At 35.6% G+C, this 25,997-nt stretch overlaps 2 protein-coding genes across 3 annotated transcripts; one reads left to right on the top strand and one right to left on the bottom strand.

The window, feature by feature from the left end:
* Positions 1 to 239: 239 nt before the first annotated feature.
* Positions 240 to 12,864, bottom strand: LOC128025494 (fizzy-related protein homolog). The gene is made up of 15 exons (XM_052611921.1): positions 12,626 to 12,864; positions 11,952 to 12,096; positions 11,296 to 11,397; positions 11,107 to 11,170; positions 9,668 to 9,795; positions 9,464 to 9,540; positions 7,870 to 7,975; positions 7,514 to 7,591; positions 7,353 to 7,418; positions 7,152 to 7,254; positions 5,622 to 5,803; positions 4,628 to 4,861; positions 4,448 to 4,552; positions 899 to 991; positions 240 to 811 (listed from the first exon to the last, which is right to left on the bottom strand). Exons 2-15 carry the CDS (start codon positions 12,024 to 12,026, stop codon positions 770 to 772), a joined length of 1,455 nt encoding a protein of 484 aa, XP_052467881.1. The 5' UTR covers positions 12,027 to 12,096; positions 12,626 to 12,864; the 3' UTR covers positions 240 to 769.
* A 10,340-nt stretch (positions 12,865 to 23,204) lies between these two features.
* LOC128025518 (peroxiredoxin-1) lies at positions 23,205 to 25,997 on the top strand. 2 transcript variants are annotated; one of them, XM_052611955.1, is made up of 6 exons: positions 23,205 to 23,333; positions 24,042 to 24,153; positions 24,459 to 24,612; positions 24,855 to 24,977; positions 25,381 to 25,511; positions 25,680 to 25,997. In XM_052611955.1, exons 2-6 carry the CDS (start codon positions 24,048 to 24,050, stop codon positions 25,763 to 25,765), a joined length of 600 nt encoding a protein of 199 aa, XP_052467915.1. In that variant the 5' UTR covers positions 23,205 to 23,333; positions 24,042 to 24,047; the 3' UTR covers positions 25,766 to 25,997. The 2 variants fall into 2 exon arrangements, with proteins under 2 accessions (XP_052467915.1, XP_052467925.1); XM_052611965.1 differs by having other exon boundaries at positions 23,276 to 23,333; positions 24,045 to 24,153.

Here is a 25,997-nt window from a genome sequence, read left to right as displayed (position 1 = left end):
TAGTGATGAAATGCTGAATTTTCATTATCATTACTCCAGTCTTCAGTGTCACAGAATGCAGATAATCAATATGCAGATTTGAGGCCCAAGTATTATAATCAATTTCTTATTTTCGTGCTGCTTCATATTTTTGTGTAATAATGAAAAGAAATTTGAAAGAACAGCATTTAAAAATAGAAATCTGTTGTAACATAATAAAATCTTTACTGTCACATTTGATCAATTGAATGCATCCTTGATGAATTAAACCACTAATTTATTTAAAAACAATTTACCCCAAACTTTTGAAGGGAAGTGTACAAGACACACAGTAAAAACATCATCTTGTCTGATTGTCACAAAAAGTGACTGGGTTAGTGTTAAGAGCATTTATTTCTCACAGATATCATGATCTGTTTAGAGACACATATAAAATACTGAAATGTTCATAACAAGCCATTTCATTTTGACCTCATGACTAAAAGTCATGATAATTATAATATAAGTCATACAGGTTAATTTCTCTATTAATACTTCTACTTATACAATAGCACATCTGTTTAAACTTCCCACAATGTACAATAATAAAAAGAACTGACTGAATCTTAACACAAACAACAAGGCATTTTACGGGGTAAAACAGAAATCTGCGGAGTAAAAAAGAGAGTGAAGGAAGTGCTGTGGTGTCCCAATGTCGGAGGGTCTAGAGTTGATGCAAGGACTCAGAACAGAGTGAGTTCAAGGCTTTCATTCGTTCATGTGATTGGATAGATTACTCTCCGGATGTGAACTACCGTATCCTGGTGAAGAGGTTCAACACGGATTTGGATTCCTGGAGGCAGAAGACAAATCTTTTTGAAACAGGTCAGGTTAATATGCAGGACAAGCTGCAAGTTTAAATATAAGACTTCAGCCAAACCTTGGTGCAGCGTGTTTTGCTGAAGACGTTCCAGAACCTCAGCGTCTCGTCTCCTGCTCCCGTTACAATGGCCTCGCCATCTGGAGACACTGCCTGTACACAACCAGAAGCATCTTCATCAGCACTCACTTTTCATGTGTGTCTGAACTAGCATGACATCACATTATTAAATTACGCATTGAAGATTTGATTACTATTTGTCTTCACCGGTCATTTGTGCCTAATTGAAAATCAGATCCAGAGCCAACCGTTCAGTGTTATTCACTTTGATAAAACTTAAAACTAAGTACATAATGACAAAAAATATTAAATATTTTTGTCTTTTTATTGGTCATATGGAGGGCAATGTTTTATGAAGCTGTAATTAAACATTTATGAATCCTTTGTTTTGAATCTTTGAGGTTTGGAGCTTGTATCAAACTTGGCATGCCATGTGATTTTGAGAAAACAAGGATCCATACTGTCATACTATTTCCTTTCAAACAGTCTCTCTTGTTATGAGTAAACGACTCTGAATACTGATGCCTGATTTGATCACATTCATGTAGCTGCATGAACCAATGGTACCCCAACATGCCAAAAATAGGTGGAGCCGACTGCTACACCTGTATAAGTCAAGAGTGCCATTCTGTCAGAAATTTTCAACTTCACTGGACTCTGAAGCAAGAAGCTCGAAGCTTGCTACTTGCCGTGGAAGAACCCCTGGCAGCGGAAAGACCTCCTCTTCAGCTCATTCTCTCTTGCAGATATCCGGCAATCACAAAGAGTAGATTTTCTAAAGCAAATTTCCTTGGGTGTTGTTGCAAATGCCGCGCTGCTTATGTGGCTCATGCAGGGCACCCTTTGATCCGCAGCACTCCTCCACAGCACTTTGATCCGCAAGTGTGTTTTACACATGGAGGATCTGTGCCCCTCATCTTTTTAGGTGGATTAGAGGAGAATGCTGGCAACGATAATTCCATTTAGCTGACAGCTTCAGGTTTGAGTGCACTGCTCCCCTGGGCCATGCCCATCATGCTGACAATGTGCTCACTGAGACCGACTGCTTTCACTGCGAGAGCATGAGTCTCCACTGCTTTGCTCACGGATCGCCTTCTTCAATGAAGGTGACCCCGCCACTCCCGCTCTCTTGTTTTTCCCCTTCCAGCTGCCTCAGCAGAAGAAACAGTGAAGTCACAGGGCTGAGAGACCAGGCTTGAGTGATCTAATGCGCCGCAGGTCCCATGTGCTTCACTTTCCCTCCGTTGGGACTGACCTCCATATGAAAGGTGGTCATGACAGATGCTTCCAACTCAGGTTGGGGAACTTTGTAAAAGGCATCAACTGCCTCAAGAGTGGGTTTTTCTAGCCCTAAAGTCCTTCCTGCCAGCCTTACGCACTACGTCCTGGTACGTTTGGACAACATGATGGTGGTAGCCTCTCATGTCACGCTGCCTTCAGGCTGATGATACATGGGGCAACATTTTGAGCAATTTTGCCAGGCAACTTTTTTTGAGCAATGTTGCTCGGGCACTTTCCCACTGAGAATGGGTAACAAATTTCTATCTGGATACTTTAGATAGGTCTTGGGCCCTGTGTCTCACCTGGTTGCACATTTATGGCAACATTAGCCAAATTTGGTGGACCTCTTCGCCCTAGAAAACAACTTTCACTGCTCAATTTACTCCTCGGAGCAGCGAGATGCCCTGGCCCATGATTGGCCCAGCGCTCGCTTGAATGCCTCCCCCCTGCTGGAAAAGAGGCGCACCCCTTCTATGCTCAAAGTTGATGTGTTAGCCTTCATGGCGAGTCATGCTCTCGTGGCTGGCCAGTTAGTTGGCAAAAACAACCTTGTTGTTAAGTTTCTGAGGGGAACTCGGAGACTGAATCCGCCTCGTCCTCATACTGTGGTGACCTGGGACTTATCTATAGTCCTCAGAGCCCTACAAGGCCCTCCCTTCACTTAGGACCACCCTCCTTTTAGCTTAGCATCGGTCAAGTAGGTGGGTGATCAGCAAGCACTGTTGGTCAGAGCTTTGCGTCTTGCGTCTTGAGTTTGGGCCTAATAACTGTAGAGTCGTCCTCAAACCAGGACACTGCTGTGTGCTTAAAGCACTCTGCACTCCATTCAAAGCACAAATCATTACCCTTTTAGCTTTTCCCAGTTTAGAGGATGAGCAGGGTCTCAGTCCACAATGCCTGTTTCGGGCTCTTACAAGTGTATTTTTGAGATGCACAACTATGACTGTTGCACTCACATCTTGCACAAGAGATGAACAGAAAGCCATATAAAGTTAAAAGAGATTCAACTTTTAGAAAACTTGTCTCGATAATTTGTGGAGGTTTTATTCCATTTCTCTGCATCTCATGTTTTTAAAAGCAAATCATGTGATCAGCGCTTTGGATATTTGTATTAAGCTATGCATAAATACATGATGCTGTTTTGTTATTAAATTGTTCATGCAATTTACAAAATTGTTTGATTCATAAATATTAGCTTAGACATTATACTTTTTTTTTTATAGACAGCCCTTATTTCATTGCAATGAAAACAATATTATGAAGTGCATTATTTTGCTTATTGTGCCCTCCTGTGGCCTCAGGAGACAGGCCAAATGTTTCCTTAACACTTATTTAATTGGTAAATAAAATATAAGAAATGAGTTTTTTGTTTCAATTTTATTTTGTGTTTGACTGTTAAAAACCAAAATTAGTTGTGTGACTAAATAAATTGGGTAATTTAAAAATATAGTGGTTAACTTTAAATATTTTTTAAATATTTTAATTTTATCATATTATATTTAACATTATATCGTGATTAATTTTTTTTAGCTATATTGCCCAGCCCTAAGGTCAGTCAAGGCAGTTGGTTTAGATTTTTTTTTTGGCTCTGTTCGTTATCTTGACTTGTCTACTGTACTATACACTATGAATTCGGAAGAGTTTTTTTTATTTATTTATTCAATGTGTGCTTTGGTGTGCACAAATGAATCAATTATGTGAATTTCTCATACTATTTGGTTCTTTGGTGACCTTTTGGCATCTCCAAGTGTCCTTTTATGAATACATCTAAATTTAATTAAGAAATAAGCTAGCAGAAAAAAAAAAAAAAAAAACAGTTTTGTAAGAATCACCCTTCAATATTTTGGTTTACTTTGCTAGATATATCAAATAATGACAAAATAAACGTGTTAAATAAGATAAATGGTATATGCTATATTCCATGATAAGTGTGCGATTAATCACGATTAATCACACAAAAAGGGTTTGATTAATAAAATAAAAAAAATTTTAATACAATGACAGCCCTAGTTAAAATATTGATTTAAAAAAAAAAAAAAATACAGTAAGTTTATGCCAAACTACTTAATAAAGTAATCTTTTCAAGATTTTCATTCTTTAAATGTCTTTTTTTTTCTTCATTATGATATGAGGACAGTTGCCTTACGCAAATATCAAAATTAATTTTTATTCAAAAACTATTTATATGCTCATCATAACAATGTGGTCAAGTCATTTTATGTATGAACTGCATCTCTACATTATTTTTAGACCCAAAAACACACTTACCAAGTAGAGCACCCGGTATGAATGTCCTGTGAGCTTGGCCACTTGGGTGAGCGATGGGTATTTCCACACCAGGATCTGGTTCTGGGAGTAGCCGTGTGTGCTGACCTAGTGGACATCAATGGTGAAAACCAGTATGGGAAAAAGCATTTGATTTGATGTGATTATAAAAGCTTGTCTTACCAGCTCGTTGGCGTGTTTGGACCAGGCCAGGTTGCAGACCTGTGAGCCGGTGTCAGTACTCTGTAAAGCCTGTCCGGTCAGAGTGTTCCAGAAGCGAAGGCAACGATCAGCTGTTCCTCCTCCAGAAGCCAGCAGGCCGTGCTGGTGAGGAGACCAGGCAATGGCCTTCACGGCAGCCAGATGATCGCTGTACTGCTGAACGGGGAGCAGACTGGAGCTGTTCCACACCAGCAACTAAAAACAGTAGAGAAACACACACACACACACAAAAATGACTTAATATAGAGTAGCAATAAACAGTTTAAAAATCAACTGTACAACTATAACAGCAGATGACTATATTATTCTGTTGCAAGGAACTGAACAACTGATGACAGCACGGATTGATATCTGGTTGACCAATCAGCGGGAAGTTGAGTTCAAATATTCAATCAAATATTCAAGCTGCATTTTCTACACCTAAACTTAAAAATAAAAAATCCAAGCCAAATTGTGGCAGTTTACATCATCCAGAGTGTCTCTCTGAACTATTCTGAGTTATTCAGTGAGCTTTCCTATTGGTAAACTTGGGAAATGTTAACGGGTATTGGATCTGGTAAAACATAAAAGTGTTTACAATAACAAAAAAATGGACTGGTGTTGTGTGGATTACTTGTGGATTATTGTGATGTTTTTATCAGCTGTTTGGACTCATTCTGATGGCACCCATTCACTGCAGAGGATCCATAGGTGAGCAAATGATGTAATGCTAAATTTCTCCAAATCTGTTCCGATGAAGAAACAAACTCATCTACATCTTGGATGGCCTGAGGGCAAGTAAATTTTCATTTTTGGGTCAACCATTCCTTGTTTTCCAATTCCTGTTTATTCATTATTATGAAAACAAAAAGCTACACACAGACCATATTCTCAGCCAACTTAGTTAAGTCTTGCATGAAAGGGCTTGTTCAATTCTTCTTCTAATCAGACCATCTTGTTTATATGATGCTCTAACCTTATTATCGTTCCCTCCAGAGGCGAGGTGCTGGTGGTCAGGTGACCACTTGAGGCCACACACTTCCTGCCTGTGGCCCTGGAGGCGTCTCTCCACAGGAGGAGGCGTCCTCACGTCCCGCTGCAGAATCACTCTGTCCCGGCTCCCCGACGACAACTGCTCTCCATTCCACGCAAGGGCTCCTGAGGTTATATAAAGATTATTTCTTCTTGATGAAGATCTTAGTTTACTTATTCAAAACAAAGTCAAGTCAGCAAAGTCAAGTCACCTGTATTTGAATAGCGCTTTATACAGTACTGTTTGTGTCAAAGCAGCTTTACAGTGTCAAACAGGAAAATAGTTTGTCAATGATGCAAGAAGTCATTTTTCAGCTAAAGTCATTTCATTGATGATTCAGTGATGTCATCATCCAGTTAGTGTCTGTGCTAGTGATGCGCGGCTCGTCTCATAACCCGCGGGTTGGGTCGGGGCAAGTTAAGAAATTGCCACTTTATTGCAGGGCGGGTTGGGGCGGGTCACTAAAAACAAATAAAATAAAAAATCCATTTATGTTTCATGGAATTTAGTGGTGGAAATTTAGATTCTTTCAAAAGATTCGTTGATTTTCAGTTTGTTCACCAAAATGATTCATTCACTGATTCTTTCAGTGACCATTTCTTCATATTACACAAATACGCCAGCAGTTGGCGAAAAAGAGTGTCTTATGTGTTACGTCTTAAGTCAACGATCGTATTTACTTGTGACAAAAACTGATTTGGCTTTATTAAAGTGTGTGCATGATCGCATTAAATAAATAGTCTAAATAAATTGTTCAGATTAACAAAGTACGAGGTTTTATCTGGGATTAAACGTGGAGTTATTGTTCTGTATTCCAAATATGAAAACAAGCGTATGTGCACCAATAACTGTGCTTTGTATCTGCTGATTGCTGATCGAGATTTACATTCTAGGCCGAGTGACCCTGTATACTCTCATTCATTTAAATCACGAAAGAGCTATGTATCAGTTCATTCAACTCGTTCACCTACGAGAAGATCGTATTCGTTCCTTACATTCAACAAATCACATGCTCCGTCACATCTTGAGTAACTCTTTTTGACAGGATGAAAAAGTTCACAGAGCTGTTCACGAGCTGTGCATGCGCTGCTAATAGCGCCGCGCTGCTGTGGGAGGAACTTAATTGAACGAGAAATGAGTCTTTTAGTCTATGGTCAGTGGATTACGTAAACGAGAACGATTCATTCACCTAAAAGATTTGTTCACGAACGAACAATCATAGTGCTATTACCTATAGCCTTTATTATTGATAAGGTTACGATACGAAGGTCTAAGTAGCAACGTAACTTCGTGATGTCCCCGAAGCGTGGGGCGGGTCAAGAGATTTTACTTTATTTGCGGGGCGGGCTGGGGCGGGCCAAATAATTTCATGAAAGCGGGACCAGCAGGTTGGAAAAAACCCAGACCAGCGCATCACTAGTCTGTGCAATCACTCAAGTATCCCCAACTAAGTGATTTAAGTGTGACACAAACCTACGCGTGCTGAATGTCCCTCCAAACTGTTCAGCTTCCTCCCTCCGACTGCGTCCCAAATCTGGACAAATCCTTTATGGGTCCCTACAGCCACCAAACTTCCCTGAGTGAACAGCAAAGGAGAAAATATGACCCTGACCAATCACAAATACAATCACAAGTCAGAAATCTTTATATAACATATAAAAGGTTTGTGCTGACCCTCTCATTCCAACACACTGATGTAACAGAGTCACCATCCACTGATAAGTCACACAATCGCGTCACCTGTGCAAGTTTGGAAGTGTAAAATGAAATGCTGATTACTGAAAATCACATAAGATCAAATTTGTAGCTGTTTGTCCTTCTAGTTTGTCTCATACCTGACTGGTACAGGCACTCCACAGGTAAACACAGGCCCCCAAACCAACACTCAAGAGATTTCCACCGGACCAGTCCACCTTTTCACAATCAAATTACAATACATTACGTGGTTCTCTGAAATACTTGATTCTGATTGGTCAATTAAGTTCTATATTTTTATATAATGAGCAATGACTGTATAATTATAAACTTTATTAATTGTCTACCAGGCAACAAATTCCTTACAGTCAGCTGATCATTATATAGCAAAAGTAAAGTAATAATAACATACCGTCAGAGTGATGCAAGACCCCTATCAATTATTTAATATTTGTAAAATTGTAAATTTGTAAAGATATTTGTAAATGAAGTGTACCAGGTTGAGGTAGAAGTCATCCTGCAACTCTGGGGCATCAAGAACCTTGAATGGAATCTTGGAAATCTTGCGTGCTGGCTTTCGGGGTGAACGTAAAAGTTTGTGACTACAGACAATTAAAAAAATATATATTTTAAAATTGTTAAATTAAATATTTAAAAATTTAATATTTAAAATAAAAATAAATATAGATATTCACAGGCGTGTCTAATATTTTGATAAAATTAAAAATATACAAAAAAGTCATGTTGCCTTTATGTGCTATGAACAGAAACATTAAAAATTTTTTAAAAAAAATCAGAATCAGTATGTTTTAGGGATGTAGAGATTAACGATTCGATCCACGATTTTGGTTCCACGATTTCTTTTTTTTTTTTTTTACATAATTATATTTAAGACAAATTAAATTGCTTGGACAAAATGCTGCACGTTTCTTTGTAAAATTGAAATGTAACACTAAAATAATATACTAATACAGCACTTGCATATCACTGCTCGTTTGTTGGTTTTGATTGCTTCTATTGTCCTCATTTGTAAGTTGCATTGGATAAAAGCGTCTACTAAATGACAAATTAAATATAATATAAACATAAATAGCAAAACTAAATTGATATTTTAAAACAAGCCCCAAATCAAATAAATAAGTAACACAAATAAAATAAATATTTTCATGTTAAAAAAAGGCTTTTTCCATTTAAAATTAGAGGCAACCACTGCATTTTAATCAAGATTCAAACAAAGATCTTGCATACATTTAACATGAGCGGTTTTTAATCTAAATTAGATTGTTTAATTTCAGTATTTAAGTAAATTTAAGTAAAAACAGATTGGTTTGACTTAAATATAAAATTATCTGCATGAAACAGAAATGGCAGACGAACTGAATGAGATGCAGATTCACTCTCTGCCAGCAGGTGGCGCTTAAAGCGTTTCCTTGGTTACCGCTGTAAACAAAGCAGCGCTGCACTTATGAACTTCAACGTGCATTATATTATTACAGAGGCAAGAAAAATAACATCTAAACTTTTCTAAAGACAGTAAGTTCACTTCAGAAATACATTCATATCAACTCCTACCCCTAATTGAATCACGATGTGTTCAGCATCTCAACCGATTTGAATCATCACATGAATCGATTTTCAAATGGCTCACGGTTACATCCCTAGTATTTTTTAATCAAAGAAAAATAATTACAATAATAATGTTCTCATGACTAATTTTAGGCCCCGTTTTATTAATAAGTTCCCTTTTTTAGTTAAAAAATGTCCATGTCGGATTCCTTTGTTCCCTCGTCTTCACAAAGTCTGTGAACAAATTCTTAATTTGTTGCCACAATATATTTTCCTTCGCTTGTCATGTGCGGAGCTATGTATTTTTGCCTTCTTTATAATAAATATATCTATCCCCAATAACAATTTGCCAAAACGGTGAGAAAAACAAGCTTAATTAATTAACAAAAACAAGTAAATTTGTCATATTTTGAAAATTTTCTAAAGTAAATTCATCATGTTTTACAATAAAGATGTTTTTCTGTGCACACAATTTTTTTTATAAATGATTAATTATATTTTGAAGTAATACAGAGAAACTATACCTTTTGTTACTGAGAGGAGAGAGGGAGAAGGGGGAGATTTCACTGTCAAAAGGCACTCTCTTTGTGTGGATGGTGTACTGAGAGACACAAAGAGAAACAGGAGTCTAATACAATATAACAAAATGTGAGAAAAAGAGCGAGAGTTTCTCCAGTGAGCTTTTATGATCTGTCATGTGAACGTTACAGTGTGTTGAGTGGGCTCACCCTGAAGAGGCTTTGTGTGTCCTGCATGAGGATGGTGTGTCGACGGTCATCCATGTGAGGATCAGGCACGGTTTCGATTCCTGCTCCCAACAGCTCATTTCTTAGCAGAGCAGCATACGCCACAGCGTCTGCAAAACAGATTTTGTTAGATTTTTTATTTTAATATTTATATCTTTTCCTTTAATGTACCAATAGGAAATACTAATTTAATTCCTTTTGCAAACACCCAAATGGCAAACTAATTTATTTTTATGAAAACAACTTAGAAGAAAACTACTTTTATTCAGCAAACCTTTGAATCTATTATCTACCTATATCTAGATAGATAGATAGATAGATAGATAGATAGATAGATAGATAGATAGATAGATAGATAGATAGATAGATAGATAAGTTTAAAAAAACAGCATTTTGAATAAAACACCTTATAAAAATACAGTATTTTTCTTTCCAGTAAAAAAAAAATTAATGGTAGTGTATAATGTTACGAAAGTTTTTTATTTCAGATAAATGTGGTTCTTTTGAAGTTCTGTTCATCAAACAATCCTAAAAATAAATTGTACAAAATAGTTTCCATTATTGATAATAATAATACTATTAATAATATATGTTTATTCAGCAGCAAATCAGCATTGTATTTGAATAGAAAAATAGAAAAAAGTTATTTTAAATTGTAAATATATTTCACAGTATTACTGTTTTTGCTGTACTTTATATCAAACAAATGACAGTGAGAAGAAGCTTTCAAAAAAAAAAAAAAAAAATCCCTTTAAAAACCTAACCAATCTAAAACTTTGGAATGGTAGCGTATATCTATTCTAAATTAATTTTTCATTTCTATTCATTAAAAATTCCTAAATAAAGTATCACAGTTTCACGCAAAAAAATCTTACCAACCCAAAACTTTTGAATGGTAATGTTTGTACTAGTGCTGTCAAACGATTAATCATAATTAATCACATCTCAAATAAAAGTTTTTGGATATGGGTGTATAAATTTAAGAAAAATATGTTTTGTGTATATATATATATATATATATATATATATATACACATATGCATGAATATATTTAAGAATCGTGATTAATTGCATCCAAAATAGTTTTGTTGTTTACATAATATGTCTGTGTATTGTGTATATTTATTATGAATATATAAAAACACAAACATATATGTATATGAATATATGAATATATATATGTATATGAATATATATTATATATATATATACACAAAACATATTTTTCTTAAATTTATAAATACCCATATCCAAAAACTTTTATTTTAGATGTGATTTTAGATGTGTTTTGTAAACAAAAAAGTTTATTTTATATGCGATTAACTATGATTAATTGTTTGACAGCTCTAGTTTGTATATATTGTATATCAGTTCACTGTAAAAATCGAGGGCATGTACAAGAAGATGCCGAAAGACTTCACCTTTCCCTGTGTCTGTACTAGCATCCTTCGCCCGCTGATTCTGATTGGGTGACCAACAGTTCTCCTGCAAACAAACATGCATATGTCAAGAGAATGTTAGTGGTGCAATGACATTAATGAATTGGCTTTAATCTATTATTCTTCTTTACTACTGATGAGTGTAAACACTTCATATGAATGGTAACTCACATTGGCATAGTGGAAGTTTATGCTCCAGTTGCTGCCGGCACGTGTGGGGATGAATCTGTCTCCTGATTTAACAGTAACCGGACTGCACGCTGCATACCCTGACTGCATGAACAGTAACACACAGCGGAAACAGGCGATCGTTATGTGTAATGTTTATATTTCTGCCTCTTTAAAGGTACAGTCTTCGGCCATAATTTAACTTTATGACTTTTCTCCTTCTGTGGAACACAAAAGAAGATATTTTGAAGAATGCTGGTAACCAAACAGTTTTGGAACCCATTGACTTCCACAGTAGCCTACTTTTCTGACCATACTGTGGACGTCAGTGGGACCTGAAACTGTTTGGTTACTAACTTACTACTTCTTCAAAACATCTTCTTTTGTGCTCCACAGAATGAGTGAAGTCATACAGGTTTGGAACAACTTGAACTAGATCAAGTTTTTTTATTATCCCTTATCCCATTTTTACAGTTATTATATAATACATTTAATAAATGCTAATCTAATCATTCTGATCAAAACTGTATGCTAATGAACTGCTTGCACTGACCTGCTTGACAGAAGAATGTGTTTACTGTTTATGGTTAGAAGTCTGGTTATAAATATGGCTAAATTATAAATATGTGTCTTTATAAAAGAGATCTTTTTATGCTTACCTTGGACAGGTGGCCCTCAGGGATGTTCTGGTGGTTGATTTGCCTTAACAGGCGTCTTTCATAGTCCAGGTCCATTTCTACTGTAATCAACAGCAAGACTGTCTCCTTCAGTCTGCAGATGGGGGTCCTTCTAGGTCTCCCATCCCTAAAAACAATTGAATAACACTATACTCACAATGATTTACTAATTAGCTGCTCCAGTGACCGATGTCAATAGATGTCAACCCAACAAACACAATACAGTGATATGCTGAAACATCTCCTTAAAATTTCTTCCCTACAGTAAAACGACTGTCTTAATTATATATCAGTTCATCACCTTTTGATGACCACACGAACTGTATTTTGACCTGGTTTTCAATAAATAAATAATAAATAATAATGAAGAAATTCTAACCGGAGTATTATCTGCTTGATACCACATAAACAAGATTAGAAATCCAAAAGCACACGTTTTAGAAGTAATTCGAGCTCATTTTTACAATGTTAATAAAGGGAAGAGAGGGTTTTAAACACGCGTATATTATCAGTTGCCATGACAGCTCGCTAACTTAGCTGCACTGAGCTAACAGAAGCTTATCATCCAACATTATGACACGATAACAACGTTTCGTATGAGTTTAATACATTTGGAGTACCTTTAGACCTCGTGTTAGCGAAGAGAATAATCTTACCTTAACCAAGTGATCAGGAAACCCACATAATACTGACTTGTATGTTCATCTACGTGCGCAATGATTTCCTAAACATCTAAAAGTTAGTTCGCTGCAACACAGCATTGAGGCTGTCTCGGTAATGTGCTGGCAATTTTTCGGTTTTTGGAGATAATGGTGCGATAATTGAGCACAGGGCAGCAATGTTTATGTTCACGCCAAGATGGCGAGCAAATCAGCTGTGACTCGAGGGAGAAGAGTGTAATTCCGCGAACTGCCAGAAGAGGCGCAGCGGGGCGCTGTGGTCAGAGCAGAGCAGACGAGCCTGAAAGAGGAAGTCAGAAACCACCAGGACAGATTACTGATTTTCATCTAATGTGTGATTAGGAAGATCATATGTGATATACTAAAATATATTACATGCAAAAAAAAATTATACAATGACTTAACCGGGTTTAAAGTTCTGAATTAAAATTAATTTGGATATTATTTATTGAGCTTAAAGTGTAACAAAAAAAGCTGATTTCAATAAAGGAGTCTTGTTTAATGCTGGCACTATTGGCCATTTGGGATTATTATTAAGCATGCAATTAAGAATAATAACAATAATAAGAAAAAAATAATCAATAAAGATGTTTATCCTAAAATAGGATCTTTATATATGTATTATATATATATATATATATATATATATATATATATATATATATATATATATATATATATATATATATATATATATATACTTATTGATTTATATATTTATATATATATATATATATATATATATACACACACACACACACACACACACATATTTTGGAAGCAAGAAACATGAGCAAAACACTTTGAAAGGGAGGGTTGGTTATCAGTATATGTGTGTATTAGTGTATGAAGTAAAGACATCTGCAAATATAAAAAAAAAATATGAATTTGAGGCAAAACTGCAGTATGTCACATTTTATTATTAGCTGTTTCAACTCATTCATGTTGTAACAGATAAAAAGGATGTTAGCATAAGCATTGGGACAGTTGAATTTAAAGCAAATGTAAAAGTTTAAAAGCTAATGTTTAGTTGCAAATCCCTTATACACTCCTTTATGCAGTCACAGCAGTGAGTCTGCCTCCCACAGACACCACCAGACTCTTGGTTTCATCCAGTGAAATGCTTTACTCAGCCTTTAATACAGCTGATTTCAACTATTGCTTGGTTTGGGTAGTTTCTGTCTTTAGTTTCCTCTTTAGCTGGTGAAATTCATGTTCAATAAGATTTAAATCTGACTGGCAATCTAAGACCTTCCATGTCTTCCCCTGAGAAACTCCTTGACTGAGCTATAGCAGGGTGTTTTGGGTCACTGTCCAGTTGCAATATGAAGCACGTTCTGATGAGTTTTGTGGCATTTTCTTGAATTTTTTTAGCCCAGATGTTTTTGTTCACTTCTGCATTCATTCTGCTATCACCATCATTCAATAAATCGTTAATAAAGTTGATAAAGACTGTTCTAGAGGCAGTCATGCATTCCCACGCCATGACACTATACCTCCACTACGTTTCACTGATGAGTTTGTATGCTTAGGATAATTTGAAATTCCTTATTTTCTCCACACTTTTGCTTTCCCATCACTTAGTGTCCATAAAACTGTTCCAAAATTCTACTGGCTCACCTTTGTGCTTTTTTGCAAACCCTAATCTTGCCTTTCTATTTTTGGTGCTGGTCAGAGGTTTGCGTCTTGCTGTGTAGCCTCTTTTCGTCAGCTGCGGACAGTAGATTGTCAGACCATCACTCCAGCTTTCTGGAGGTTGTTGGTGATTAGACACTTATTTTAGGGTTCTTTTCACAGCTTTTATGATTTGTCTCTCATCAGCAACTGCTGTTTTTCTCAGCCGACCAGGTTGTTGTTTCTCCATGCCCATTGGTTTTGATATAGCTCTAATTGAGTTCATCTTTTTATTTATTTATTTATTTACATCCAATTTGCTTGTTTTTTTTCTCAGAGGACCCCTCGTCTTCTTCCTGGTTTGTGTGTGTGGTCATCAAATGCATGACTCAGAATGCAGAAGGAATAGCTTTAACTGATACAGCACATTTCCTGCTTTTCAAGGGGTCATAGATGCTTTTTTAAAGAGCATTATTTTGTGTATTTGGTGTAACAGAATATGTTGAAATGCTTCAGTGTTCAAAAAACACATTATATTTCAAATACTGTACATTTATTGTAGGTCCTCTATGCCCCGCCTCTCTCAAACACGCCGTTTTCTACAAAGTCCCTCCTTCTGACAAGCACAATCTGCTCTGATTGGCCAGCTGACCCAGTGCATTGTGATTGGCCGAACACTGCAAGCACTCGTCTGAAATGTAACACCCCTTTCCATAATCGCCAGCTTCATCTTTCAAAATAAATGTAAAGACATTTAATAATGTCCTTAGTTTTACCATCAGTTCATGACCAAGGAGGAACAGAGTCACGTGACAGACTCAGTGATGAAGCTCTTATGAGTTTGCAGTACACAGCAAGCCACAGATGGTTAAGACAGCTGACTCCACTGTGTGACCATCACTCTCTCTCTCTCTCTCTCTCTCTCTCTCTCTCTCTCTCTCTCACACACACACACACACACACAATGCACTAAACTCCACATTTGAACATTCAATAGCAAATACTTAAACTAATAACAAAACATAATGATGATTCAGAAGCGCCAGATTGTCGTAGCAAAGTCAGAATGACCTCCTCTCCTAAATTCATGAAACGGCGGTCCATTAAATGTTTTGCTGTTCTGTTTTAAGTAATTTTAAAGATTCCTAAATGCATCTTTCAGAAAGCCAAATAAAGTGTTTTTGCTTTTCTCCTAGAAACACACAGCATCTCCCTGACATGACTGCTTCAACACTAACTGTGTTACTGAAACCAGACCTTCTTTCTTTGCGTCAACATTTGGGCGGCATTACACAGATATTTTCACATAGTTACGTAGAAATGTGGGGCGTGCTTGAATGAGCCATTTTAGGAGGGTGTGCACGAGCCGTAACTTTTTATAAAGAATATCTCTTTGGATTTGAGGCTTTAGTCTTTGTAACTTTACAGATCTTCATTATGCACCAAGAGCTTGTAACACCTCAAAGAGAAAGAGAACATTTAAATAGCATCATATAATACTGAGATACCTGGAGATTACACTAGAATCTAATATTGGTTTTTGCTCTGGGTTATGAAATCTGTTCTATGGTTGCTTATCATCTGCTGTAGTGCAAACAGAATTTAATATCAAGTCATGGGCCAAAGAAGGACTTGATGACAAAGGAGACAGCATAGAACTGCAGTGGAACACGTCCAGGATGACCTGAAAGACTATGCAGAGTATTTAACACGTACATTATATATGAACAGACGCAATGGAAACAAAACATTTCACTCTGAGACTGTGCAGGGAAAGTAGAGAGGAATGACATTTTCCCTTAGAAACATGTTACTATAGGTCAAAGATAATGCAAAGAAGGCCTCTCTCACTTTATGTGGAAACCTGGCTAACATCAGCTTAATTTACAACCTGTAAGGCCTAACAACACAAATAAATTAAAGGCTTCATCATTACAAAATGTTTTCAAAATGTATTTAAACACATGACATAAACATGCATACTGAAGTATTTATATCATCTTGCTTTTTTTCAGCATCTCGCACCATGTGTTTAAGACAACACAAGGATGATGTAGTTTAGCTCTGAAAGTTTATTGCAAATCACTGAATATCATTTTACTTTTTTTTAACTGGTTAACTTTTAGTTATGTTTTAGTTATGCCATAATTTGAAATAATTTATGCTCCTCATTATTTTGAATATATATCTACTCATATGGTGCAAATATGGTTTATTGCAGGTGTTAGGCAGGTGTAATGTCAAACAAAAAAAATAAATCACCCAAAAATGTCAATTCTGTCATCATTTAAGTAGTTCCAGAACTGTAGGCTTATAGGGTCAGTTCACCCAAAAATCTAAATTATGTAATTAATAACTCATGTCGTTCCAAACCCGTGAGACCTCCGTTCATCTTCGGAGCACAGTTTAAGATATTTTAGATTTAGTCCCAGAGCTTTCTGTCGCTTCATTGAAACAGTGTGTACAGTAGACTGTCCATGTCCAGAAAGGTAAGAAAAACATCGTCAAAGTAGTCCATGTGACATCAGAGGGTCAGTTAGTACTTTACTTAGTTAGTAATTTTTTGAAGCATCGAAAATACATTTTGGTCCAAAAAAATAGCAAAAACGACTACTTTATTCACTGATGTCTTCTCTTCCGGGTCTGTTGTGAGAGGGTTCAAAACAAAGCAGTTTGTGATATCCGGATCGCGAACGAATCATTCGATGCAACCGGACCTTTTTGTACCAGTTCACCAAATCGAACTGAATCATTTGAAACGGTTCGCATCTCCAATACGCATTAATCCACAAATGACTTAAGCTGTTAACTTTTTTAATGTGGCTGACACTCCCTCTGAGTTAAAATAAACCAATATCCCAGAGTAATTCATTTACTCAAACAGTAGAATGACTGAACTGATGTGAAGAGAGAACTGAAGATGAACACCGAGCCGAGAGAGATAATGATTCGTTCACGAGTCAAGAACCGGTTGCATCAGTTTCGAATCATCAGTAGTTCTTTTGGACAGTTCAATTCAATAAACCGGTTGAAGAAAACGGTTCACCGGTTTTGCGCTCGACGTAATTATTGCCCTTGATTCAAGCCTTCGGTTTACCCGCGCTCATAACACTAGCACAGAATCAGTTCAGAATCAATCACCAAAAGAATCAGTTCGGTTCAGACGCCCTGTGTGTCAGTCTGCTTCACGCTGAATCACACATGCGCAGTATCATCAGCTCCTCGGTTCTTGAATCGGACGCGTCTGACAGAAACGGTTCTTGACTCGTGAATGAGTCAGTCTGTTGTTCATTATCTGGTTTGGCTCGGTGTTCATCTTCAGTTCTCTCTTCACAGCAGTTCAGTCAGTGTACTGTTTGAGTAAATGAATTATTCTGGGATATTGGTTTATTTTAACTCAGAGGGAGTGTTAGCCACATTAAAAAAGTTAACAGTTCAAGTCATTTGTGGATTAATGCGTATTGGATAGGCGAACTGTTTAAAATGATTCAGTTCGATTTGGTGAACTCGTTCAAAAATATCCGGTTACATCGAACGATTCGTTCGTGAAACGGATATCACAAACTGCTTTGTTTTGAACTCTCTCACAACAGACACGGAAGAGAAGACAATGCTGAATAAAGTCGTAGTTTTTGCTATTTTTGGAACAAAATGTATTTTCGATGCTTCAAGAAATTCTAACGGACCCACATGGACTACTTTGATGATGTTTTTCTTACCTTTCTGGACATGGACAGTGTACCGTACACACAGCTTCAATGGAGGGACTGAGAGCTCTCGGACTAAATCTAAAATATCTTAAACTGTGTTCGGAAGATAAACCGAGGTCTTACGAGTTTGGAACAACATGAGGGTAAGTTATTAATGACATAATTTAGATTTTTGGGTGAGCTATCCCTTTAAGAGTTTCTCTCTTCTGTTAAACATAAAAGAATTAACCACATCTGGTCCTCAATGACTTCCATAGGATTTTTTTCCACACTACGGAAGACAATGGGGACAAGAAACTATGTGCTTACCAACATTCTTCAAAATATCTTCTTGTGTTCAACAGAACAAATTATTAATTGGGGACAACTTCAGGGTGAGTAAATGATGACAGAATTTTCATTCTTGGGTAAACTACTCTTTTAAATATTTTAAATCATGTTTTAATAATGTTTTTTAATACAAACACTTTTAAAAATACACTTATTTTGATGAGTTGACTAACATCCTAAATGTCCTTGATTATAATCTCACTGTATTGTGTTATTCAGTATCATATTTTCAATTAATACATTTTGAAATATATTAAATTGCAACTTAATAAGTACTAACTGCATTTAATATACATTTAAATGCTTAAAGTTTACAATAAGATGTCAGTTGTTAACATTAACTAACATGAATGAAAAATACAGTACAGTATTTATTAATTCTTGTTAATGTAAATAAAAATATAGTGAGTCATTGTTTGTTCAGGTTAGCTTGTAATTTCAATAATGCATTAATAAATTCTGAAATTAACATTAATGAAGATTAATTAAATAGAAGTATAGTTCATTCTTAGTTCTTGTTAACTAATGTAGTTCACTAATAATGAACCTTACTGTAAAGTGTTATCATTTAAACTATAATACATTTTAATTTCATTACAAATAATATGTAATTAAGTGTCCAAAACATTCTATTCAGTTCATATTTGAGTATATTATTTTAAGTTATAAGTAAAAGTGTACCTTTTTTCATAAGGTTATGCAAAAGATAATTTTGTTGATCATTGTGAACAGGAATTCAGATTATCATGAGCCTGATTGTGATTAAAAATCTTGTGTCTAACAGATTTAGCTTAATCATGATAAACATGAATATCTCAAAGCCAGGCATATGTTGCCGTGTACTTCACAGCATTAGTTGCACTCATTACACAGACTGACTAAATTAGACCGTTGCTTTATCTGATTACTGTCCTGCTAGTGCAGCCACACACTTAGCATATGAGGGATATGTAAATAAGTCTAGGCCTGCCTATGTAGTGGTCCAATTGTGTAAATTAGACTGCATATTCATAACGAAATTGCATGAGGGAAAAACAGCAGGGGCTGACAGCAGGGCATCTTCAAGACAAGTGTTATCAAAGTACTGTAAAAAAAAAAAAAAAAATGACTGTGATTTTAATGATAAAAAAACTGTGAAAATGCTACAGTACAAACCTTTTAAATGGCTAACAATAATATCCTGTAAAATGTACAGGGATATACAGTATACTGACATTCCCAGAATGTCTTTTCTCTGAAATAACCATGTTTCCTATTTTTTCTTATCTGTTATGTTCATTAGGGTTGTATGTTATAAAATATAAGGTTGTTAAATTAATGTTTATTGCATATTTCAGTTTAATGAGTCTCACCATGAGGGTGTTTAGTGTGTGAATGACACTGAGCACCATCTATGTATCTTTATCTTATTATTTAAAAGCTTGTGATGGGCTTTGGTTAATCACATGATTTTCTCATCACCACCTCCTTTTGGTGGTTATAAGTGTATTACAAAGTTCAAAACAGATTTCAGTACTTCAATAGGTTGGTATATTATCATTACATCAGTTCATTAAATTATGGTATTTACCTGTAAATTTAAGGTTAAACCGTAAAACCTAAAACGTTGTTACTGTATTTTTTTACAGTAGAATTCTGGCAACCAGGTTTCTGGCAAAACAAGTGGGTATAACAGCAGGCCGGAGATCTCCAAAATGGGGCGTGAACCACAAGTGGGCAGAACCTCCAAAATGGGGTGGGGTCCTTTGTCACAAAGACTTTCACCATTGGCTGTGGCTTCAGCCAATTGTAACCGACTTACAGTTCAAAATAAAACTTTAAAAATTAAACATTTCTAGTTGATCTAAAATAAAATAAGCTATATAAATAAATGAGCCCAAAGCTTATGGCCAGTGGTGTTTGGACTCAAGTCTGAACCTCTGCTTCATTATGTAAGCGGGAATCCCTCAGGAGCCGTCCAAGCGGAGGGGAAAGATTTTACTCTATCGTTTTATTCCAAGCAACAAGGCCGTCTTGGGGCATCAAATTTGCAGGCTAGGAGGGGATAGTGATGCTGAGTGTAACTAAAAAAAGTGCCATTGAGCGGTGAGTCTCATATCGCATAATCTTATTAACTGTTTATCTCCTGAACTGTAACCACGCTATTCAGCGCCAATCCCTCCATTCAGTCAATTTCACTGGTTAAGGAAAGGTGTGGGGTAGGTTTAGGGGTAAGCATTTTTGTTGCATAGTGTAGTAAGAAACACTTTAACTGACACAACCAATAAAAATTTCAGAATGAGCTGTGTGGCGGAGTTTGCACTGAAGTGGATTGGGGGAAAATTTTTGCATGAGTATCATGTGCCTGTCTGTCAATGAGAAGTAGCCACGCCCTATTTTGGAGTTCCCACCCCGTTTTGGAGTTCCCGCCCCTATTTGGAGATCTCCAGGCTGCAGTTATACCCTTCTCACTTTTTTACCATAAAATTTACAGATTTTATTTACAGATAATCCCTAGTTAACAGTACTTCTGCTAGTCTAGTATCAGTCAGTATTATTTCAAAATAATGTTTCTTAACAAACCTAAGTACATTTTTTAAAAGTGCACTATTTAATGTCAAATTAAATGTTCCCCCTAAAGTACATTTTGAATCATGTTTAAATCTTTTGCTGTTTTTTAAAGTGCACTTATTTTGATGTGTTGACTAAAAGCATAGTTGATTATAATTTGAACTGAGTGTGTTATTCTACATTACATTTATTGTAAATGTATTTTAAATGTATTAGATTGCAACTTCATTGTAACAGATGTGTAATTCTAAAAGTATTTAAATACATGACATACAAGTTTTACTAGAAATTACAATATATTTTAGTTTACTATAAATGCATGTCAGTGCATTCAACGCTACACTTTTTAAAATAAATAAATAAACAATATAATTATGAAATTACATATAAACGTTCTTTAGTCCCACTTAAGTATGCCAAAGAAAACATTCAATCTAATATACATTTTAACTATAATACATTTTCAAATAATTACAAATAACATGCAATTAAGTGTTAAACATTACATTCAATTCACACTTAATATTCTTTCAAAGTATATTATATCTGTAATAAGTACTCTTTTTTGTCAACTGCTGGGCTACATGCAACAGACATCAATAGCATCCTAAATAAATAAATAATGGCTTTCAGTCAAGTTTATTTGTGCATGGCCATCAGTAATTTTACAGATTCATAAATAAATTGGGGATAATATAATGTGCACTCCAATTAAACTGGTTTCATTATTTCCACCCTCTTTCTCTCCTTGTTAAACGAGCCACACTCACGGCTGAACATCTATGGCTGTATGAAAAACAATAACTTATAATCGGATGTCCCAGTAAAGTGAAACAAAAATATAGATGACAGTTTTGCATAAATTAAAGTGTGTTTTGAATCAGATTTGTGTTTTATCAACTGCAAGAATCACGTAACATGATTTAATTTCAATATCTTGGTTATCTTATCAGCACTACTACAAACAAACAAAAATTCATATTTACATGCAGTAGACCTGTTTAGATATGTAATCCTGCTAAAACATTCCCTTTATGATTTAGCATACTGAACCCACTTTGACGTTTACAAAACCTGGGTTATGGATGTTGTTTGTTATAGGGTACATGTTCACTAAAACCTGAGAATGTGACACAAAGCAATAAACGGTTATACTTTCATAGAAATATGCTGATTATGCTGATTATGCCCATATTTTATGGTTAAAACCACTTTCTTTTAAAACATGTTTAAGGCATTATTTGATCTGATGCCCACAGCTGTGTTTTTAATATGATCTCTTTGTGTCCAGGCGCCTCTTATCAGACCCTTCATTTGGCACCCATGGCAACAGGTTGAGAGACGGGACACAGAAAGAGAGGGGGAGGTGAAGATAAGAGACGAAACAGATGAAGTCTGTAAATGACAGCTTGCTGCTTAAAAAACAAAAGAACAAAAGCTGTAAATGTAGAGGAAGTGTTGGGAATGCCAAGCTATTGTTTATTTTACAAAGATTTATGCATGTTTGGATGAGTGCAAAGTTTGACTTTCAGGAACCACTGCAAATAACAGAGAAGAGGAAATGAATATGAAATAAGAATAAACGTTGCTGCTCTTGTAACCCTAGAGGAATGATAAAGCATCAGTCTGAAGGCAGCAGGGAAAATTCCACGAACTGTGTTTCCTCCTTAACAAGGAAAAGCACACTCATTTTATTTATCTTATGACATAGGAATTCAGTTAATTTGTTAAGCAGAAAGATTATAATGATCTATGAACTCTGAGGTCAGTGAGGGTCTGAGTTAGGAAAATCAAAACGAATTAAGAGTGACAAAACCTCTGACTTTTTTTTTTTTTTTTTTTGACAAATACACATAAGTCACATGGCAGAAGCCCCATGACATGAAACTAATGGTTGATTAGATTTATTTAAGACGTTTGTCTTCAGGCAGAAATAAAGTTTTTTTTTTTTCCCTGTTAGTTTCTAATTGTAACACAAATGTGTAGGTTACACAATTTTTAAAAAGTTGTATTAATTATAAAACATACACATGAATCTCTTAGTGTCAGTTCACAACTTGTCCTGTGTCATAACTAACATAGACTTAAACCACTGAAAGCATTCATTATAACATGATAACCCCTATCCTACATGGTCTGTTTTTTTAGTTAACTTTGTAGGTATGTTTGCTGTAAACCTGTATTTTTTTCTAAATAGTTTCACAATGATTTTGTAAACAGCACATCTTCGCATGTGTCCGGTGTCCTGACACTTTATCCAACCCGTCAGATTTTCCTACAAGGCACAGAAAAATGTGCAAAGTCATCCTGCCATAGACAGATCTCTGTAATTTAGTCATCCCACGGAGCATGGACTTCTCGAGTCAGTGGATCACGCGGAGTATCGCGATATTTGAGCAGGACCTATTTAAACATCGACCACAAGCGGGAGTTCACACTCGTTCATTGACACACACTCGGGTTGTAGAAACACTTGGAAGGTAAGCAGTACTCTGTTAAAACTTGTCTTTTCTTCCCTCTGAAAATGCGAATCATGCGAAGTAACCGGACACGTTATTCATGCTTTTGTAGATCATGGAAATTTCCATGTAATCTCGTGACTGTCTTTGGAGGGAGAGTTTCGTTTTATGTAATATGATATATAACGTTAGCTACATTTATGATGCGTATTTACATAACTTTGAATTATTGATGCATTGTGAATTGTTGCCTTGTAAACTTTTTAATGCACGTAACTTTGAAGGAAAGTGCTTTGAAGTTAAACTAATTTCATTTTTCTCAATGCTTCTGATGTGCAAACATATCTGAGTGCTATAATTTTTAAATTACATAATGACAATATTAGCCTACTATAATTTTTTTTTTATGTTCATATAAACAAACTTTATAATAATAACTTTACTATTATACTAAGTATCTGTGTGTTGCAAGTGAAGGAAATCTTGACATAACGAAATAACGACATAACGTCCTTCCAGAGGAGGAACTGGCATATTCTACTCTTTCCTTGTCTATATCAAGCTGTTAATCATGGATCAAAAAATTTGGCATATGCTCTGTAAAGTGATTTTTTTTTTTTTTTTTTTTTTTTTTTTTTTTTTACTTCTGAAATTTGGTATGAACGTTTTGTTTATTTGTTTTTTCTTCTATTTGTTTTTTTGTTTTTTATTATTGTCTCTTGACCCTAGCAGAAAATGGCAGCTGGGAGAGCACATATTGGCAAGCCTGCTCCAGACTTCACTGCCAAAGCTGTGATGCCGGATGGACAGTTTAAAGATCTCAGTTTGTCTGACTACAAAGGTATAACCTAAACATTAATGAAGTGAAGAAGAGCTGTCAATGCACAAGCAGAATGTAATATGTGAAGAAAATGTCACATTTATCTGTAAATATTATGCATTTGCTATTTGTGTAAAAAAAAAAAAAAAAAAAAAAAAAGAACTGTGCAAGTAAGTATTGTCAAGTAACTCAAGGGTGTGACTTTGGATCACACACATTTTTATTAACGATAAAACCATAGACTGTCTAAAAACAGGATAGTACACATTGTGTAACATTGTCTACACCCTGTGCACTTCAGGCAAATATGTCTCTATTGTTTCTAGGGAAGTATGTGGTGTTATTCTTCTATCCATTGGATTTCACCTTCGTGTGTCCCACTGAGATCATTGCCTTCAGTGACGCAGTAGAGGAGTTCAGGAAGATCAACTGTGAGGTCATTGGTGCTTCTGTTGATTCCCACTTCTGTCATCTGGCCTGGTGAGCGATAAAGATGAAGAAAAAACAGTTTTATCATTAACTAAATCTAGGTTTTTAGATTTAGTTAATGATAATAAACCTGTCTCACACCGATGATGTGATTCCTCATTATAAGAAACCCCATACTGTTACCTGTTATACTCTACTCTTGATATTGATTATTCATGGGCTACAGACGGAGTTACTCAATATTAATGAACTTACTAATGAATGACAATGTTTTATCTGTGTGATCATTACAGGATAAACACACCTCGGAAACAAGGTGGTTTAGGGCCTATGAATGTCCCACTGGTGGCAGATTCCCTCCGCTCCATATCTCAAGACTATGGTGTTCTTAAGGAGGATGAGGGTATTGCATACAGGTATGAAGGGACTATCTAAATTCAAAAGAATATTATCAAAATTTACTAGACAAAAAAAAAAAGGAGTTAGTATACATGCTGTTATTTTGAACTCCCTAAAATGTTAAGCAGCACAGCTGTTTTTAGCAGTGACAATAATAAAAAAAAAAATTCGATCACAGGAATAAATTACGTTTTAAAATATATTAAAACTATTATTTTACAATATTAGTTATTACTGTAATGTTTTGACCAAATAAACACAGCCTTTTTGAGCATAAGAGACCTCTTTCTTAATATATATATATATATATATTTTTTTTTTTTTTCTAGTATGTTGTATGGTCAAAAAGATTAAAATAAAACAATTCAGGTCTCTCTTTTATTTTACTATTTACTTCTTCTTTTTTCTTTCCAAACTTAGAGGACTTTTCATCATTGATGCCAAAGGCATTCTGAGGCAGATAACCATCAATGATCTTCCAGTGGGACGCTCCATCGATGAAACCCTGCGCTTGGTGCAGGCCTTCCAGTTCACTGACAAACATGGAGAAGGTACTCCATCCAGATTTTCTCATCTTTGAACTGGCGGTGCTTCTAGATTTTTATGTGTTGTTCCTTTCATACAGAACAGTATGTTCCATGTTATATCAAAGCAATAGAGAGAAATAATTTTGACAACACTAATATTAAAAATCTTTTGTTGTTGCTAATTTTCCCTAGTTTGTCCTGCCGGATGGAAGCCCGGAAAAGACACTATTAAGCCTGACATCCAGCAGAGCAAAGAATACTTCTCCAAGCAACACTAAAAACACACACTAGACTAGCCTGTGAAACATGAAATACTGCTACTGGTTAGCCTGGCACTTCCATGTAGGAGTGATAATGAAGCTACCTGAAATGTATTGTAACGTTTAATATGTATAGTGAGTCTTACGGTGTTTTTTTGTTGTGAAAAGAGATGTTATATAGTGGGGACCAGCCTATTGTATTGTCACAAATTCTTGCATTTCAAACAATAAACCATTTTTTAACAATAAA

Source organism: Carassius gibelio, chromosome A2 (assembly GCF_023724105.1).
Source record: "Carassius gibelio isolate Cgi1373 ecotype wild population from Czech Republic chromosome A2, carGib1.2-hapl.c, whole genome shotgun sequence".
Lineage (NCBI taxonomy): Eukaryota > Metazoa > Chordata > Actinopteri > Cypriniformes > Cyprinidae > Carassius > Carassius gibelio.
Note: the sequence above shows the minus strand (reverse complement) of the source record. Positions and strands in the feature narration are given on the sequence as shown.

Excerpts from the sequence above, each read along its gene's own strand:
- LOC128025494 (XM_052611921.1), bottom strand. The coding sequence starts at position 12,026 with ATGGACCTGGACTATGAAAGACGCCTGTTAAGGCAAATCAACCACCAG. Across the intron at positions 9,541-9,667 it reads ACACACAAAGCCTCTTCAGG|TACACCATCCACACAAAGAG; the intron begins GTGAGCCCACTC and ends TGTGTCTCTCAG. Across the intron at positions 7,419-7,513 it reads GGAGTGCCTGTACCAGTCAG|GTGACGCGATTGTGTGACTT; the intron begins GTATGAGACAAA and ends AAACTTGCACAG.
- LOC128025518 (XM_052611955.1), top strand. The coding sequence starts at position 24,048 with ATGGCAGCTGGGAGAGCACATATTGGCAAGCCTGCTCCAGACTTCACT. Across the intron at positions 24,613-24,854 it reads CACTTCTGTCATCTGGCCTG|GATAAACACACCTCGGAAAC; the intron begins GTGAGCGATAAA and ends TGATCATTACAG. Across the intron at positions 25,512-25,679 it reads CACTGACAAACATGGAGAAG|TTTGTCCTGCCGGATGGAAG; the intron begins GTACTCCATCCA and ends AATTTTCCCTAG.